Raw genomic sequence first — 20328 nt, 5'->3', positions numbered from 1 at the left:
GCCAAGATGAACAGCTCGTGCTTTTGTGCAATATCTTGGTACCACGAAAAATCTGATAACAACCACATGCAGAGATGTGCACAAATAAATGTACATACTGACTAAAAGTGCATAGTTCCAGTTTGTCATCCCTTTCCCTTTTCTTTGTCCAATTTTTTTAGCCCTACACTCTTTTATTGTTCACGGACAGTCAAGTAACAGTCTGTCAATTTTATTTTAATTTGTCTTCACTTCAGCTCTAGCTAGATAAATTTTTTTTAGCAATATGACCCCATAAATAGATTTTTTATATTGCCAACTTAAAATTTTTAGAGTGACTTAATTTAAAGAAAGTTTACTCAACTTTTTTTTAAGTGACCCTAGAGCAAGCTTTTTAGTGTTCATAAAACTTTACACTAAGCAAAACATACAAAAACTCAATAATTAAAGGTTTTACGTGATGGGTGAAATCCATTTATTATAGAAATAAGCCTGGATTAGTATAGCACAAAATTAATAACAATGTTGTACATGTGAGTGCTTTGATAAATGTACATCAAGACCACTGAAGCTTTGGACTTGAAACAGAGTACATCTTTAAATCACTGAAATTATAATAAAGGTCGTCACACCATTTACTGATGCACAGCAAGTCGAGACCATTTTTTTTGCATTCAACTTGAGATAAGCCTAGCCCTCTGGCTTATTAGAGAGTTTTTCTCTCACCATCTCTCCTCCATTTATTGTTTAGTCTTTTAAGTGCTCAACTTTGTGGAGATAATTTCCGCTGAAGAAGCTCCTACAAAGCGACCGGTATGGACTGCGATGTTCTCCACTGCCGTTCCGCACAAAGATACTACGAGACGGGTTCCTCAACTCTCCGACACGGCGCAGAGATGGCACTCAGGGCAGGTCGACAACAAACATGAGTTTATTAACCAGAGATACAGCACAGTGGGACAATCATGGGCTTGAGGGCCGACAGGGAAACTCCGTAAGACCAATCGAGTGCACTAGCCTGTGGCACCCCGGTTAACACACAAAAAGGAACCACGGAAGCGGGCGAATGAAGTCACCCGCAAAAATAGGGCATGGCTTCTTCAATGCAGGCATATGCACCGGGCGGAAGCAAGCTGATTGGAAAGGGGACTACCACAGGCGACCAATGAGGATCAGCAAAGCACTGCGACGTGTGCTAGCATGACACGATGGGGAGGCATTGTCCGGGCATGTCCGGACGTGTTTCTGTGAAGGAAAAACCGACACACAGTTTACGCTAGATGAAAATCACCTGGCGGCAAATTCATGGTGGCCATGTTCCCGCCGCTCGATCTGCACAGGACCTGCACTCGCGCTAGCTGGGGAATGAGACGCCAAAGGAAAGGGCATGCTCAATTCCCACATTCTCTCCCTCATAAAGACCAAGGCCAGGCTCTGGAGGAGGTTGTCCGAGGCAAAGTGACAAGGTCAGCTCAGCCGCAAGGGGGCTGGCCAATATGGCAATGTCCGAAAAGGCAGTGTCTCGACAAAGACCAGGACAGAAAAAGGGTGCTGCCCAGCCCACACAGGCGAGGTTGTTGCTTCCATTGACACCAGTCCATGGTTAGCCTTGGTCATACAAAAGTTCCACCAAGAGTCCGCCACACCACAAAGGGCCCTCTGCCAGGGAGGAAGTCTGCAGACCATAAGAAACAGGACAAGGCTGCACACGGGAGGAAGCCAGCACGCTTGAAGGCCGCCAGTCTGTATAATTTGCAGCCGGGAACTTGCGAGGTGTGGCTACAAGGTGCATGCAGCAGCCAACCACTGAAAATTGCTAGGACCATGACTGGTAGCAACGGTCACCTAAAACAGCCGATAGTTACCGAATGGGAGCCGGAGCGACCACGCTCGGGCTCGAGCCAAAGCTAGAGGGTGCTGGCCAGCCGCCAGAAGTGGCTGCAGGGACAGGCAGATGGGTAGGGGCTGATTGGTGGTGTCGGCAGGGCAGAAGGTGGAGATCAGGTCACATGGGGAAGATCAGGGGACAGCAAGCCGCATGGTTCAGAGCAGGCCGATGACATGGAACAGCCAGGTGCAGGTTGCTTAGGTCATAAAGGTTGGTTAGGTGTGTTTCTGTAGGTTGTACAATGGCCCGACAAGAGGCCAGCCTTCTCACAGTTTTTGTGCGATTTAGTGGCTGCCTCCCCCTCCCCAAGATGTTGCTGCAAGCAACAAAAGGTTTGAGGTGGGAGATGGTAACTGGACCGCTGACTTGTTTTCCTTGAGTCATCTAAAGCCCCTCCATACATTCTCTGTCAGCTAGGTTAAGCAGTGTCAACTCGTTCTTCCCCTCTTCCTATACAGCTGTCCTCCAACCAGCAGAAGCGGAGGTGCCGCAATGAAGTTTCTGCTGCTTTTCCAGTTCATGACCCACCTCACGGGTAGCCCTATGACGGATAGGGTGGAGGAAGGAAAGCTCACACCACTTGACGCACCCACTCTGCCTCATTCATGCTGTTCCACCGCTCGGCCGTCAACCCCGTCCGGCAGCCTCGTGCGCAGCAGCGAGGTGGCATTCCTCACAAGCTAAGGATGAAATTCGAGACAACACTTGTGGAACGAAGAAGAAAATATTTACTTTCTCACGTGTTCAGAAACAAGATCTAAAGAAAAAAGCGGAAGGAAGTGGCTCAATAACTACCTTTTGGAAGCTCCGGAACCGGAACTAGGAGGCGGTGGTGGAACAATGGTTGGCACTATTTAAAAAAGCAGCAGTAGACATGATGGAGGGGCTTTAGAGTCAGCCAGCTTGTACACCACGGGCGACATTTTGTTCTACACTCGGTATGAGCCCAACCACTTGGCCGATAGGGAGGCGAAGATGCCTTTGTTGGTTATGGTGTTCGAGAACAAGATCGCTGACATCATAATGCATATCCCTGTGTGACCAGTCACATTGAGCCTTTAGCCCAGCCTGTGCTTTTGCCAGGTTGGATTATTCAAAATCGAGGGCAGTGTCCATCTGCAAGCGCAGTTCCCCCGCATAGTCAGATGTACCAGCTTTCCTAGAGCACACTCGGCTGCCACCCCAGAGAATGCGGTGCATGGCTTTATAGGCAGCTCTCTCCCGAAGTTGAAGAAAGCGGGCGCGCACCAGGCAAAACAGTTTACTATGGACTGCAAGGGGAAACCCATCTCATTAGGACAGGTATTGTTGCTCTGTGTTGCTGGACAGCTCTGTGTTGCTGCACAAAGGCTGTTAGCAAGGGCTTGAGGTTCCGATTTATCCACTCAGTCAGGTTAGCCTGAGGGTGATATGCTGTTGTTTGCGGTGCTTAATACAAAAGCTGCACATGCATCCACCAACATCTTGGCCGTTAAATAAGATGCATTGTCTATGATCAACTCCGCCGAAAAGCCAAAGCGTTTACGGTACAGACCCCGGTCAACTTGTCCCAGATTGCACGTGCAGTTAACTTCTGAAGGAAAAAAAATTCAACCCACTTAGTGATGTGATCTGTAACAGCCAGGATAGAGACATGGCCTCTCTGGCTTCTTGGGAAGGGTCTCATAATGTTGCAGGCCACGACTTCGCCGGAGTTGTTGACTGTCAATCGGCTGCATGAGCCCAGAAGGCTTCACACATTGGCACACGGGGTATGAGCAGGCGTAGTGAAGGGCATCACACTTCATGCCAGGCCAGGTAGCAGAGCGGCAAAACTTTTGTAAAGTCTTAAAGCCACTCACATGCCCAGCCAACCGCGAGTCTTGGAAATGGCAAAGGGTGGCTTTCCTTAGACTGTGGGGTATTACCACTTTGAAAGACTCCTGAAAAGCTTCTTCAGATAGGATGTAACAGAGAAGAACACCATCAGCATCAAGCAGATACGAGTCCAACGTGCCTGCAACAATACTAGTCCGTGTCCGGCACTTGGCGTCGACAGCAATACCAGCTGTCAGTTTGCACCAGGCTAACTAAGTCGGTAGAGCACGAGTCTTTTAATCTCAGGGTTGTTGGTTTGAGTCCCACGTTAGGCCCCAGTTATATGAAGATAGGTTTGCTCCAACTTGCCCTATGATGCGACCAGGAATGACCACAATGTTCTTCATTGCCGTCGCACACAAAGACAATATGGCCAGGTATGTCGACTCTCTGACATGGCGCAGAGATGGCACTCGAGGCAGGTCATCAAAAAACATGGGTTTATTACTCAAGATGAAGCACAGTGCGATAATGACTGGTTTGCGAGCTGGCAGAAAAACTCGGCAAGACCGATCAAGTACACTAGCCTGCGGCACCACGGTTACCTCTGAAAGGGGAACCACTTAAGCGGGCGAACGAGAAGTCGCCCACAAAGACTGGGCATGACTTCTTCCATGCAGGCGTGCGCGCCGGATGGAAACAAGCTAACTGGAAAGGGCACTGTCACAGGATGCCAATGAGGAATGGCAAAACAATGCCTCCCCCTTGTGTGCTAGCGTGACATGCGGGGGAGGAAATCGGACATCTTCGGACACATGTCTCTGTACAAGAAAAACTGATGTGTGTCTTGGACTAGACAAAGAGGCCTGGAGGCGAAACCACGGTGGCCATGTTTCTGGCGCTCGAGCCACATGAGGTCAACACTCGCGCTAGCTGGGGAACGAAATGCCAACAAAGAAAGCGCGCTCAAATCCTACAGCTTTTGGTGACATGTCGTGGTCAAGAACATACGCGATGAGTGACCCATGTTTCAATGGTTTGTGATATACAGAGTGCATAACCTCTAGTTTGCTGTTAAGTAATAGTGACTCTCACTTTAAGGCCAAAAGTGTGCCGCACACTGTTTGATTTTTAAGTTAGTATATTAGAATTGTGCTAGCAAAAAATATTTATAAAGCACTATCAGAACACTGACCCCCGACTGTATTATAAGGCCTAAGCTGTGTCTCGCAGTTGATTTGAGTTTTAAGTTGGTATATTAGAATTGTGTCAGCAACAAATATTTATAGAGCACTTTTGGAACACTGACCCCTTAGTGTAATTATGAAACCAACTGCCTACTAAAGCAATAAATAAACAAGTAAACAATACCGATACCTTTAAAAATATTTGTGTCAGTATTCAAATTAGACTTCTATAAAACTCTACAAGCCCTCAGTAACCAAAAGAAAGACGTGTGTGTGTGTGTGTACAGTAAGCACTCCTTCACTAGACATTTATACACAGCATAAGTATCTATGATAACTCTTTGAATGCACACTGATTTACAAGACAGCATTATGATGAAAAATAACCTGAAAGACTTTTCTGCAGCTAAAAAAGAAACAGCTATAATATCCTGCGCAAACTATCACACAGTCTAGATCAATAAGCTAGATGTACCTTATTGTTAGCTGCATTGTGCCTCACCAATCATGCACGAGATGGAATACCAAACCATGTTAAGTGAAAACAAAGTTTCTAATGTGGCTACGCTAAACGAGAGGCATAAAAGTCAAAGTGAACTGGACAGGTTTGTGCACTACCTATCCAGTTCTCTTTCTTGTTTGTTGTTTGTGCCTTTCGCTCACTCAATGCAAATACATTGAAATGCCATACCAACTAGCCCAAGTGAAATATTTGCTGAAAATAAAGGTGTAGAAGTCAGCAATGCTGGTATATTTCAAATATGCAATGATAAGCTAGTTGTAGTGTCCTTGGGTTAAGCAATACCATGCAAGCAACAAATGCAGAGCCACCAAAGATCTTAATGTGGTGTAGGAAATCAGACAGAACGGGCATGCACACAAAGAACCCCTTTACATGGCACTACATTACTGCCGTAAGCATGTCCCTTTCACATGTCTCAGTTATTATTTTGAGAATGGGTGCACAAGTTTTACTAAAACGCAACAGCCTACCAATCTATAATATATGCATTCAGCAATTTTTCATACTCATCTATAAAATTAAGTGAGGACAGCACTTACACTAAACACAACTATGTGTGTGCCCATATGTTGTAACAGCCCCAGATACATAACTGGGACAGCCCCAGATACATAACTATTTCAGCAGATGATGTACAAGATCCCCGAATGCACATAATCAAGCTCACCAATTATTCCACTTGGCTTCAATATTTTGGCAGCCACTTTGCTAATAGTTGTTATTTTGTCAAAACACAGAACTAGCATGAACAGGTCACAAATATTAACATGTACATAGTGACTACAGGCGATATGCAGTTGAAACTTGTATAGATTAAAATCAATTTTAAAAAACACATTAGCTAAGCAAGAAAGGTGCTTGGATAAAAAAATATATGCGTACATATTCCGTTCAGCTGCTGGTCTTCATCCGAATCGTCTTGATAGAACACCTCCAGGGCACTGCTGAACAGCCGTGCCCGGTTAGCTTCAATGCTGCAAGCAGAACATAAAGTGTGTGCAATACACCAGGAACACTTATCACTATAGCAACATGCTTCGCTCTCATCAAAACAAACAAGGGAACACAACTAAGTGTCCAAGTGGGCCATCTCAAATTGTTTCACCCGAGATGATATCACCTGAGGAGGCCTTAACAGAGAAGATGAACGCGTGAGTGGAAGACTTGATCTGCTGTACTGAATTATTATATATTTAATGAGCTACAATGTTTGACAGCATTCATGAATTTAGCAGTGTATTATTAATGAGATGTGGGAATGCATATTAAGCATTCTGATTGAATAGAAGAAGTGTGTGGAGTACCAAAATTTTACCCTTCTTAGTAACTGTCAAACAACCTCTCAGAGTACAACCTAGATTCTATGTTCCCTACTAAAATCAAATGAGCCAAATTCGTGGATGCTATGGTGTCACCTGTATTAATCTCAACTGTCTAGCGGCGCTGCCCGCGTTGGGAGCTGGGTCAGACGTCTATTAATAAAACACTTGGTTTTGCGACGCTCATGAGTGCGGTCCGATCTCTTGTGTGTCAGGCTCCAATGCGTCTAGCATCTCAGCCAACCTCCAAAACACAACATGGTCTCAAAAGTGGCCAAGCAGATGCCTTAACTTCTCCTGACCAAGGAATCTGAAGAAACCATGGCCAACGAGCAACAAAATTCTGAAAGCAAGTGGCTCAGAATCTCTCTTCGGCAACTAGACACGTTTGACTTCACCAATGCTCCATCTTGCGAAATGTGAAAAACGCATTACGAGAACTATGCAGCGGCCTATGAAGTCTGCCACGCTTCTGCGGAAGTCCAGGTACGCTCACTATCGTACTGTATGGGCCCCAAAAGTCGTCCGCTGTTAGACACTTTCTCGTTTTCTGCATATGAGCTGCTTTCTTGCTAGACCGTAGTCATGCGTTTTACCGAGCACTTCGTGCATCCGGCTAACGAGCTCTACGAGTCTTCTCGCTTTCATAAGTGCACTCAGGAAACGGGCGAAAGTGTTGACCCTTATTATGCAGAATTATGCCGACTTGTGAAGCGCTGCAACTACCTATCTGCTTAAGTCGAAGAGCGTCTCGTGCATAACCAATTCATCTCAGAGATTTATAAGAAAGAAAACGGTGTGGGCATGGCACCATGAACAAGAATCAACCTTCAGCAAGATCAAAGAACTGCTGCCATCCGATAAGTGCATGGCTAAATATCACCCGTCCTACGCAACCACGACTTCGGCGGATGCCAGTTCTTTTGGACTAGGAGCAGTCTTACTAAAAACTCAACCTTCTGGAGAAGGTCAACTCAAAGAATTTCCTTCTCGTTCCATGATGGCCACGGGACAGAGGTACAGTTAGACAGAGAAGGAAGCTCTGGCGGCAACATGGGCGATGTGCAGGTTCGATGAGTGCGTATGTGGCATACACTTTACTGTAGAAACTGATAATCAATCACTAGTCACTCTGTTCAGCACTATGAAACTGGATATGCTCCCTCCTCGTGTTCAAAGACTGTGCCTCAAGCTGATGCATTACCTGTTGACCATGCAGTACGTCCGGGGAAATCTACTGGCGACAGCCGATGCTCTCTCGAGGATACCAGAAGGCTCCTTCTCACCTCGACATCGTGGAATCGTTTGCAAAAAAGTTGTTAATCCATCCTCAACTTTGCTATTGAATCCAGATGACATTAAGAGAGCCCAAAGCAAAGATGGTGAGTGCACTTCCCTTATTGCTCTAGCCCAACGAGGCTGGCCTCACAAGAATAAGCTGCCTCTACATTTGATGAAGTATACTGCGGTAGCTAGTGAGATCACAGTCTGTGGTGGTCTTCTACTCGAAGGTCCCTGCATCGTGGTTCATACTTACTCGAGACCAGCAGTCCTAAATTTGCTGCATGACGGCCATCAAGGAGTAAAGCGGTGCAAAGCTAAAGCCAGAGATTCGGTGTGGTGGCCGGGGATTGCCAAAGACATTAAGTCCATGGAAGCCCAATGCGAGCAGTGTGCACGCACTCTGATAAATACATCAGAGCTGCTTATTTCCACACCATTATCGGGTCGCCCATGGTTAAGTTTTGAGTATAAATCTCTTCCACAGCAAAGGACAATCGATTCTCCTAGATGTAAATTATTACTCCTGCTTCCCTGAAGTTATTACCCTTCAATTGCCTATAGTTTCTGCAGTCGTCGAGGTGCTGATCATTATTTGCTCGACATGATGTTTCAGAAGTTGTGAGATCCAATAACGGGCCACCATTTTCTTCCTATCAGCTCAACAGGTTTGTGGACTTCTATGGTTTTACCCTCGTGACCGGCAGCCCCCAATTTCCTCAATCCAACACAGAGAGGCTGAAAGAATGGTCCGCAGAATTAAGGAACTTCTTGGCAAATCAAGCGATACGGGAATACACCAGGCGTGAATGGCTTCAGCCCCGCTCAGCTTCTACTGGGGAGGCAACTCGGGATTCGTATACCGAAGACGAAAGAGTTGCTGCAACCGCCTTGGCCTGCTAGAATCACAGTGGCTGCTAGTGATGTGTCCAACAAGACGAAAAGCCAATGCAACTTTAATCCGCATTCTCGGGCTAGGCCGCTGCTTCTACTGGAGATGGGAGAAAGAGTTTGAGTTCGACCTGAAGGAGTTTGAGCTGATGTATTAAGTGACGGCCAACCACCCCGCTGTTACATCGTAGAGACGGACCAAGGTGCAGTCCTGCAGCGTAACCGTCGACACCTGTCGGGGTTCTCACAACAGAACCAGACGTATTCTGAAACTCCTACAGGTGAAATGCAGAATGCTTTCCCTGCAAATTCGACGGCAGACATACCGGACACTGACACGAACTCAGTACCCGACGTCAGCAGTGATTCTCAAGACGATGTTGTTGTGTGAACGCGTAGTGGCTGCCGTGTAGTTCCCCCAGCCCATCTGAACTTGTAAGGTTGAACAAGTTCTTAAAGAAAGAAGGTGTTGTGGTGTCACCTGTGATAATGTCAGCTATCAGGTAGCACTGCCCACGTCGAGGACTGGGACGGGCATCTCTTTATAAAACATTTGGTTTTGTGATGCTCAAGAGTGCTGTCACATCTATTGTGTGTCTGGCTCCAACACATCTATAATGTCTCAGCCAACCTCCAAAACAACAGTGGCACTACGAGAATACAATGGATGCTAAAAAAGAAACATAGTTAATGGATATATAAGCAAAAGTAGAAAGTACACATTACCAGCAATAGTAACCTGAAACAATGTATACGGGTGTATCCCTACACTTGCATGTCTATTACATTGTGTCCTAGTCTATGATCTAGGAACATATGCCACCACCTTGTGTAATAATACTTTAACACATTAAGGTGTTTACAACCTAAGATACAGGAAGATAACCTATGTTAATCAATAACCTATATACACTAACACTTAAAAATGTGAAAATCTGATATTTAAAACAGTCTGTGACCATGCGCCTCCACCACGAAAACATTCTACGATCCACTCTATCATAACAGCTTCACAGACACATGACTATGTGTACGAACCTTCGAACATCTTATAGAGTTTTGAACAGAGTACACAAAGCTTTACGTTATCGCTTTGCGCCACTGCGCATGCGTCGTACGCTAACCACTTGTGGGCTTCTCTTAGCGGGCGACCCCAACGAACGCTAACTTCGCACGTTCCAAAATTCCTTGAGAGAGAGCACACCAGTGTTAAAAAAAAACGTACATAACATTGAAAAGAGTATTAATTTTGATTAATGCCAGAATAATGTTAGCAAGCTCTTGCTCAAGCTTGAGTGCATGCAATCACTGGCATTTTCCACGCGAGATTGACGACTCCGAGATGGAGGATTTTGTTATTGCAGTTGCATTATATGTTACTGCAGTTGCACTTTTGCATCTCTTGCACTTAAGCAACAAACATAATAAATTAGAGGTTCACGAATGTTTTTTCGTTTACACCGATTGACGAGTTTTTAGCTTTCAGTTACAAAAAAAAATAATAAAGTAATACACACACAGTGCTTGCAAATGCATTCGATCTTAGCGCAGTTACGATGAACGACGTAAACGATAGACCAATTACGAAAGCCTAAAACTCTTTACAAAGCAGTGACATCGACATGCCTGCATATACCGTGACAAAGTGGTCAAAGAGTTACTACGCAATGTGTCCTTGAGAAAACAAACATGCGACGAAAAATCCTTACGTTAGAACTCGCCAGAATTCCAAACTTGACAGTTCGTCCATTGGCGTATTGACACCGCTTGGAATAGTAGCCTAAAGACACAGGCGCCTCGCTGGTCCACAGGCCAGCGATTCGTCGAGCGAATGATTCGAACGTCGTCCTTTTCAACGCGACCGACATGGCACGCGCGCAGACAACTGCGCCGCAAATGTGTAGTCGACGTGCGAGCCAACGTAATAAAAGATAAGAAACACAGCACACGGCATTACCACCACATGTAAAATCTACGCTCTCTAATTGGTAATAGTCATACGTACCTCCTCAGTAAAAACTGCAGAACCCTAGCGTAGCCAGAATCTTCGCTGTTCCGTCTGCTCGCACTTTCCGATGGGGGCCTTTCGCACATCCTCCCCAAGCGAGAACTAGTTGAGCTCATGCAGTCATTGCTGTGTTATGGTGCTGGTTAATAGCCTGCTAAGAAAAATTCCTGGAGCACTTTGAGCCAATGAGCCGAGACAGTTGCTATCTTATATACGTGGCTATCTTATATTTGAGATAAACTCAGATATTTCTCAGCACAACGCGGTCCTAAACTAACGCTTGCTTTCGTAAACAACTCGCTGGCTGCAACACCACAAGCACAGCACAACGCTAACCCATGGACAACTGAACCAAAACAAATGCAAAAAAGTGTGATGTTGCAATTAATTAACGCTTAGTGAAAAAAACTGGTAACGCAGAACCTCGCACAATTTATGTCGAAACTTTGTGATTAAAACAGACGCTTTCTATGTAGCCAAATATCACGCTTTTAGTTAAAAGAGCGTCTTTAATTTATGGCCTCTGAGATAAAAGACGCGTGGTGTGCGCGTTTTCCGTCTCGGCGTTTTTGTGCCATTTTTTTCCCGTTCGTTATGTAAGAAACTTTATAGCGTTCATGAAATGTCTGTGCCTAAACGGAGACAAAGAAAACAATAATTTAGCAGAAAAAAGAACGAGAGCTTTTTTACACGCATTTCGCATACAGCATTCGAGGTTTCGTTATTTAAATGAGCAGATCGTGCGCGAAAAAAAAAGCATTATATGAATGAATTACTGTATTGATGCTTATGTACTTACTAGTACACGTTTGTGCAAGGATTGTTTTTATTCCAAGTTCTTGTATAGCTTAGAGCTAGTGGTGTAACCAGTGTAACCTCCTTGGTGGGCACTTTTTTTGGTGCCTCCGCCCAGCGGCGGCGCCACAGAACACCTACCACTACCAGTTTGGCAGCGCTTTATTATGGTCACGTGACGCCATCTTTGTCCAGTGAGGCAAATGGCGTTGTTGAGGAGCGGTGTTATTCGTCGTCTTCGTCGAAATGACAATTTACCGGTTTTTCGCAGCTGAAAGTCGCCGTACGACGGTTGCAATAAGTGCACAAGTGTTATAGCTGCGTGTTCGTAGTGCATCTGTGTGTTCACGTGTTTTCTTTGTAAACCAGCCGCTAAATGATTGAGCTAAACACACGTGGATTTGTGTACATTCGCGTCTTCATTCGAGTCTGCTCTAAAGTACTCGCCAGGAGCGTTTGTGGCTCTCTGTCAAGTGTCGTAGTGTTTTAAATAGTTGAGTAATAGCAATGGTAGTTAATATTACAAGTTTTTGCTCGAAAAGGGCGTTTCGATTCGCAAAGGAGTGCGATGTAAATGAGCTGTTTACTATGTTGGCGCATCAGCTGATACGGGAGAACATTGTTTCTAACAGCCGTTTATGCAAGTAAGTTTCTGCGGCGGCTACTGTTCAGCTTTCTTTAAAAGAATTTTTTGCGTATTTGTGAGTAGTCAGGACTGATGTGCTTGATTGCTTCACCAGAAAGTAATGCATCTGGTGAGCAGTGGATTTGGCGGGATAAGTATCTCAGCATATGCTGTTGGCAAATTTTTTATCCTCCATAAGTAAACATTCAGCATCCTGTTTCTGTAATTGTAGCAGTAATACACGGAGATATGATGAACATAAGTTAAGCAACGTGCTCATTGCAAAGCAATTTGTGGGGTTATTGGACTGCTCGTGTGGCATTCTTTACATCACCGAGCTTAAGGACATCAGTGGGACATCACTGAGCTTTACATCAGTGGCTTAAGGACTATTTGTGATATGTCCAGGGGTCTAGTTATTGAGAATAATACGGTGTGTACATATATGTATGTCGGAAATCAATTCGGGGAGACGTTAGATTCTTTCTATCGGGGAGGGGGTACCAACCACTGGATGTGTGCAGTTTGTCTCGAAGGCATGATTAGCGTGGTACTTTGCTTTTATTTTCATAGACATGGTTGACCGATAGCTTCGTGCGACGAAAAGTCTCCAGCATACAGTGTCTGCTGAAGGCTTTTCGTCACTTTTATGTTATTTTAAGACAGTGATAAGGAACGAAGTAGCTAGCCAAGCAAGCAGTGACATGTAAAATGCACTGTCTGACAAAATGTGACAACATGCTGCTGCTTGTTTGCAGTAACTTTGGGCAATGTTTTATTATGTATAGAATAAAATATTTAATATTTTACAGTATTTTTTAAAGCTTCGTTTGATCATCTGCAGCAAATTGTAATATTTACAATGTTCAAGTTCCCTTAGTAGATTTTGCTATGTCCCATCTTTGCAGAAACTATATAGCGTGGAACTGTTTGTTCAATTGTGAGCCTTCTGGATGATGTCAACGGTTAGTGAAGAGGTCTAATTGTTTAAAACCACTGCAGGTACTCTAGGACCCTTTTGTGTGTGCCTATTTTTCAGTACTTTTGTGTGCTATATACATTTTGATGCACTTTTCAAACCACCGTGGATATTTTAGGGTGAAGGAATGACTTGAAAGCCTGACATGTCTGATGCCCGTTTCCAAAACCTCTTGTCACGAGATGAGACACTTTTGGAAAAAAACCACACAGTGAGCGAGATGCTCAGCAAGCCAGCTGCATCCTGGGAGGAGCAGAAGTTTGGTCAGTAGCCTTTGTCAGTCTGGTGTGTATGTTTTAGTTCGATTCTAATACTGTGAATTGCACTATTCTCAGCAGCTCTCGGAAAAAAAAAATTACTGCTCCAAAAAGTTGTGCCATATTTGCTCAGGATGGTTTGAATTGGCCATCAATAGGGGGGACATTAATTTTATTGTAAGAACAAAGTAGGGATTGTTGTCACCTTTTCTGTGCTATGCTCTCCCGTGTTTATCTGGGAGGAGTGGAATTGGGAGCAATAGTGGGAAACTTCAATTATATTGTCAGTATAAGGTGATGGCTACTGACATGTTGACTGCAAATATTCTTTTATTTTTTTATTAAAATATATATATATATGTATAGTTATTTGTTCATGTTACGCTCACAAGAAAATATATGGCTGCAACTACAGCATTGTGGTCATGTATGTAAATTTGAGCGGAGTAATATACAAAATAGTTGCAGAGCTCATTTGCCTTAGTAGTTGAGCTTATGGTGCAATTGTTATCATCATCATCAGCCTGACTACGTCCACTACAGTACGAAGACCTCTCCCATGTTCCACCAGTCAACTCGGTCCTGTGCTTGCTGCTGCCAATTTATACCCGCAAACTTCTTAATCTCATCTGTCCACCTAACCTTCTGTCTCCCCCTAACCCACTTGCCTTCTCTAGGAATCCAGTTAGCTATCCTTAATGACCAGCGGTTATCCTGTCTATGCGCTACATGCCCGGCCCATGTCCATGTCCTCTTCTTGGTTTCAACTATGATATCCTTAAACCTGGTTTGTTCCCTAATCTACTCTGCTCTCTTCTTGTCTCTTAAGGTTACACCTACCATTTTCCTTTCCATTGCTCGCTGCATTGTCCTGAATTTAAGCTGAACCTTCCTTGTCTTCTTTGTAAGTCTCCAGGTTTCTGCTTCGTAGCTAAGTACCAGCAAGATGCAGCTGTTATATACTTTCCTCTTGAGGGTTAGTGGCAATCTACCTGTCATGATTTGAGAGTGCTTGCCAAATGTGCTCCACCCCATTTTTATTCTTCTAGTTACTTCAGTCTCGTGGTTCGGCTCCGCGGTTATTACCTCTCCTTGTAGACGTTGTCTTTACAACTTCAAGTGCACTATTACCTATCTCGAAGCGCTGTTCTCTTCTGAAGTTGTTGTACATTACTTTCGTTTTCTGCAGATTAATTTTAAGACCTACGTTTCTGCTCTCCTTGTCTAACTCCGTAATCATGAGTTGCAATTTGTCCCCTGAGTTACTCAGCGATGCAATATCATCAGTGAAGCGCAGGTTACTAAGGTGAGAGTACCTTAATAACCTTAACTCATGCCTAACTGTTCCCATTCTAGGCCTCCGAAAACGTCCTGTAAGCATGCGGTAAATAGCATTGGGAAGATTGTACCCCCCTGCCTCACACCCTTCATGATTGGTATTCTGTTGCTTTCTTTATGAAGCGCTATGGTAGCAGTTGATCCCCCATAGATTTCTTCCAGGATGTTTATATATACTTCGTCAGCACCTTGACTCTGTAGTGTCTGCATGACTGCTGATATTTCTACTGAATCAAACACCTCGTAATTTATGAAGGCTATGTATAGTGGTTGGCTATATTCTGAGCATTTCTCTATTACCTGATTGATAGTATGAATGTTTTGCTGTTTTGGAACCAGAATTTGCTGTTTTGGAACCAGAACCTAGCTGTTTTGATCTAACCAGAATATTCCCGTCACTGACACGATTGTTTTCATTAGCTGATAGTCTGCGTAATTAAGTCGAGAATAAAATAAGGATGAGTTTGAACATGCTGCGAAAACAAGACAAAACTTTCCGCACTGTGCTATAATGTTCAGCCAAGAAAGATTAAAACTGATGCGAGGGCGTTGGGTCACGTAGTGACAAAAAGGGTATCAAGCTTAATTCAATGCCTGTGGACAGAAGTAAAGATTTTACAGTGGTGGTTTTTGGTGCACTGATTACTGAAAACTATATTTTGTATGCTTTTTAATTTACCTGCAAGAATGGTACGAGGAAGCTCGCTTGCTAATGAGCAAAAATTAGGGTGGCGTGTTGGCGACTTATGCAGGCTAGCGCATGAAGGCAACGGGGCTGGTAACACCAGAATAATATGCCACTACTCTGAAATGGGCCCACATCATTTCGTTTTCAAGTAACTGACGAATGGAAACTTTCAGACATTTAAAGCTGCTGTGTAAGACATTACCATGCATTCATCTCCAATTGTTGGGCACCTAACTTTAGGCTGATCAAAAACAATCGCATGAGGAGGCGAACATTCTGGCGACTGGCAACTAAGCAGTGGCATAACCAGGGGATGGCGAACCGGGCCTGCGTCTTCTCCCCTCTGTCCTCCCCGCCCCCCATTTTGATTTTTTTATTCTCAACATTCAGAGCAATTGACCATTTCCCTGCTAGGCCCCCACTTCGGATCAAAGTGGTGACGCCACCTCCCCCGGCAAAAAATTTCTGCCTATGCCCTTGCAATTGAGTAGTTTTGCTGTGCGAGCTACCGCACAGTTTGGATATTTTATTCACATGTGGGCTAAAGTTTATTATTTGTGAAACCACATGTAGGAAAAAAAAATAAGACTAGCCGAAAAAGTTGGACAGAACAAGGAGCAGTCGCTGCACTTCTAGAGAAGCGTGCCATATTGGGGATTTGCATGGGCATAGCAAGAGCAAAGTTATCTTCACAGCAAAGCAAACGCAATTTGGCAGAGCCGGCCTGTTTAGCAGACGACGCAGCGAAGACCCCACTTACAGCTGTCACTGCACTTGCGCGTCAGTTCGGCAAGCGCCTATGAGAGGCGCTTTGTGGAGTGCTGGCCTTACGGTGCAGTGTTCAAGGTGGAAGTAGACGCCTCTGTAACTTCACATGATTTTTTTCTGCAGGAACGTTCCGATTTGATGGTTAGCATAGCCTTGTTTGTACACGGTGTCCATTTTTGTGCTATGCAGTTAATATGTAGTTTGGAGAAAATTCAAGGGCTAATGTTGTCGCAATGTGAAGGTCTTGCTGCTGTCAATATATATTTTAAATTAAAAAGTTAGCTTAAAAGCAGCTGCACATGTCTTTCAATTTAGTTTACATGCACAAGCTTGTGTTGAAAATGCTTATGTTGAATTTCAATGGTGGAGTTGGAGCAAGTTTTTATGCGCATTTTGGAGCAAGTGTCTTCCAATGGCAGAGTGAGGGCAGGAGTCGAGAGTTCCAATGATAAGAGTCTGAGTGGAGTCAAAGTAGGTGTGACTCCGAGGAGCACGAAAAGTTGCTCCACCAACATTGGCGGAAGGACCAAATCTCAGTGTGAGGTTACTCCCTTTGAAACACTCGCGCACTTAAGGGTTCCGCCGCTGTCGTGTGTTTTAGCAGTAATGGTGGACGACATGGCTGACTGGGCAAATCAGCTACAGCTCTGGGTCGCTGATTTGCCCACTTGGCATGTCACCGACTCTGAGTGACACTGTAATAGTGACACTGAAACTACTGCATACAAGTGGTAATTCAACAGAATCCAACAGTGGAATCAGCGGAATGGAACAACCACACGCAAGGTATTCCTGGCTATTCTAAAACTTCTGCTTCCACCTTGCTTCCCATGCTTGCTTCAACAGCATGGATTGTGTTCCAATTGCGTATTTGGAGGCATTGCTCTACGCCAGAGTTGAGTGCTCGCTCGCAGTGTCCATCGACGGCTCTGACTCTGCCATTGGAATTTAACATTAGTCACATAACTGTACCAATTAACCCTTTAAGATGCTTTGTACGCAATTGTGTACACCCCTTGCTTTTGCTAGTTCTGTTGCCTAGTGGCTAGGAAAGAGCAGGATCTGTTGAAATTTAGATGAATGGCACCTCCTCTGCAATGAATGCATCTTCATGTAACTTCATTTTGCAATGTACTGCTGGATATCAGCACTTGGCCGAAGGTACTACCTTGTTGAAGGAGTGCCACCTTACACAAGCGAAGCCTGAAGTTTGATTCTATTTATGGAAAAGCAACATGAGAGACTTAAGAATAAATAGTTGTTTAATTGCAATTTAATTAGGATTGATTGATATAAAACACAAATAATATATTATGCCATTAATATTGCTGTAATGAAATATTGAGTGCCCTAAAATATAGTGTGTAAATTTGATGCATTTACGAACATTTTTCACAGGTTTGGCCTGAAAGGGATATGTGGCACAAAAACTGAACTGAAAAGAAACTTAGTGAATGCCACATCAGCTTACATTACATACTTTTAATGACTCTTATAGGTTTTGGGTGTTGATATTAATTTAATTCAGTGTTGTAAAAAAGTTAAACTTGACTTCTGCTGTTTTGTGGATTCAGGTATGGAAAATGTCCCAGTGGGGCAGACGACACCATTCCTGTCACCGACACAGACTATTGGTCCAGATCCCGTGCATGACTTGCCGGCCGAGCTGCTGCAGGTGGGATGGCGGCGCTTCTGGAGCAAGCGTGAAGGCCGGCCTTACTTCTTCAACAAACTGACAAATGAGTCCCTGTGGGAAATGCCACGGCTCAGCACCCCAGCTCAGGTGAATGTGAACCTCTGCCAAGCATAACATAAACCAGACACGGCTGGCTGTTGAGGGCTCAAGCACAACAGCTTTGTACTATGTATTCTGAAAGGTAATCCTGCAAATTTTCAATCCATCTTTTCAACTTAAGGCAGTGGTTACCTGTGCGGAGTAAAGTGTCTGTTGTAAGATGTGGAATAGTTCTCCATTATTCCATGATATCCCCTTCAGGTGCTAACTGTCTATGATGCAGTCAACAAATGCATCCAATTCGCACGGCATTATTCCAAGATACCCTGTACGAAATTACAAGATAGAAAATGATTGAACATGTTGTTTTGTGCGAGTTTCAGTAATGAATGTTGATTGGCATGTAATTGAATATGTGATTGTTCTTCAATCAGTCAGCTTCAGTCTTTGCATAAAAAGAATAAAATATTAGGCCGAAGTCGTATTCACAGTTTTTTTTTTTGTACTCATTTCGAGCAAAGGGAAAAAAAAAAGAATGCTCTTGACATTAGGAATGCTCTTAACATTGGTCCTCGAACGGGGCATGTTGAACAATCATGGTAATGTCTCTAGCAAAATAATCCTCTCCTGCAGTAGAAGAATAATGAAGTTTATTGACTGTTAGTTGTTCACTCAGGAAACCTCGACCAATGTGCACACTGTGTTTCAAACTATTTCTAGGAACACCCAGTGCCTTAAGGGGATATCATATGCACCTGTCAAACTTAAGTACAGTCGACTCCTCTTAAACAGAACTCGAAGGGAATCTTTAAAACTGTTCCATTTATGAGAAGTTTCATTTAAGCAAAGCACACTTATTTAGTTAATCAAAGCCTTTATTCAAATTGCACAAACCTCACCGTACTCATGAGGATGAGTAGGAGAAAAAAAAAAAGAGTGAAGGGTGGCTTGTATGGCAAGCTTGAGTTGTTTTTTCACAAGCTTGAGTTGTTTTTTCACATGCCTTACAAACTAGCCAGAAGTTCTGGACAAGCCTCATGCTCTAAATAGCGCTGCAAAAGTTCAACAGCCTCTTTAGCTGATCGGACTGGTGACACCACTGCACTGGCAATATTGTCATCACATTCATCGCTGGAAGGTTGATCCTCATCTTGCACTTCGACAATCATTTCCTTGACAGCCTCCTCATGAGAGGTACGAACATTTTCATCAATTGATTCGTAGTCCCGCAGCGTGAAAGGGGCAGAGGGCACGACCTCACTGAATACTGCCTCAATGTCGGCACCAGAAGGGCTTTCTTCTTAATCATGTACTGCTTCTTGCACTTGAAAGCCAGCATGATGAAAGCATCTGTGTATTGTTATTGCCTTCACTTGCTCCCAGACACGAGCCAAAATGTGGATGGCTGCCAATAATCTATGCTGTAGCATTTCCCGCTGTCTGCACAAAGCAGCATTCGATGAAGCAATTGTCTGCGGTAATGAACTTTAATATTCTTAATAACCCCTTGATTGGCTGGCAAGAACTCCAGAGTGATGGCTTGGAGTCTTTCAACCTGACCGTGGGCTGGGCAATTATTCACGATGAAGACAACCTTCCTGCCTTGCCTCGTAAATCTTGCGTCTTCCTCCCGTAGCGAGTTTTCAAAAATGGCCATGGTCATCCACCCTCTTCCGTTCGCATGGTACGCAACGGGAAGTGTCAAATGCCTTTGAAACAACTTGGTTGTTTTGATTTTCCTATTACCGACAGCTTCAATTTCTCATCTCCTGCCATGTTTGCGTCCACCAGCACAGTGATGGGATCTTTACTTCGTTTTCCTCCACTACAGGCTTCGCCCTTTAAGGTGAGAGTCTGATGAAAGTGCCTTATAAAAAAGACCCAGCTCATCAAAATTTCCTTAAGCCGCCCCTTTTGCCAGTCAGTGCAAATGTCTCTGTTGACCGCAGCACTCTCACCTGAGATTGCTTTGAAGACTAGGTCATGGCTTGTTTTGAAGTGGCTGAGCCATCCGTCGCTTAGGACGAAGTTCTCAACACTTGTTTGCATGGTGATCTCTCGAGCTTTCTGCTCGAGCATTGGTCCGCTTATGTGCAGATTAGAACTCCGTGCACGCTTGAACCACAAAAAAAAAACACCTTTTTCTAGTTGTTTAGATGTAAAGGTTCCGTTCTTTTTAGCGCCTTCAATCATTTCTCTGCCTTTGTAGATCCAGGACAGCGTCTATTTTGGGATGTTGTATTTTTTCGCCACTTCCGTCTTGGGCAGGC

The 20328-nt window shown here is 44.2% G+C and overlaps 2 protein-coding genes across 9 annotated transcripts in view; one reads left to right on the top strand and one right to left on the bottom strand.

Annotated features, from left to right (window-relative positions):
• Positions 1–11126, bottom strand: part of LOC119176292 (DDB1- and CUL4-associated factor 11) — an 86310-nt gene extending 75184 nt beyond the window's left edge. For 2 of the 4 annotated variants that reach the window (XM_037427500.2, XM_037427501.2), the window contains exons 1-2: positions 10871–11126; positions 6257–6348 (exon numbers count right to left, since the gene is read on the bottom strand). In XM_037427500.2, the coding sequence (XP_037283397.1) occupies positions 6257–6348; positions 10871–10989 (211 nt within the window). In that variant the 5' untranslated portion in view covers positions 10990–11126. Of the gene's footprint in view, positions 1–6256; positions 6349–10574; positions 10727–10870 lie in introns of those variants that run through there. The other 2 variants (XM_037427502.2, XM_075877344.1) reach the window with 2 other exon arrangements.
• Positions 11127–11872: 746 nt separating this feature from the next.
• Pcif1 (Phosphorylated CTD-interacting factor 1) overlaps positions 11873–20328 on the top strand; it is a 125823-nt gene continuing 117367 nt past the window's right edge. For 2 of the 5 annotated variants that reach the window (XM_037427503.2, XM_075877343.1), the window contains exons 1-3: positions 11873–12312; positions 13391–13535; positions 17898–18106. In XM_037427503.2, the coding sequence (XP_037283400.2) occupies positions 13418–13535; positions 17898–18106 (327 nt within the window). In that variant the 5' untranslated portion in view covers positions 11873–12312; positions 13391–13417. Of the gene's footprint in view, positions 12313–13201; positions 13296–13390; positions 13536–17897; positions 18107–20328 lie in introns of all 5 variants that reach the window. The other 3 variants (XM_075877341.1, XM_075877339.1, XM_075877342.1) reach the window with 3 other exon arrangements.

This window comes from Rhipicephalus microplus, chromosome X (genome assembly GCF_043290135.1).
Source record: "Rhipicephalus microplus isolate Deutch F79 chromosome X, USDA_Rmic, whole genome shotgun sequence".
NCBI lineage: Eukaryota > Metazoa > Arthropoda > Arachnida > Ixodida > Ixodidae > Rhipicephalus > Rhipicephalus microplus.
Note: the sequence above shows the minus strand (reverse complement) of the source record. Positions and strands in the feature narration are given on the sequence as shown.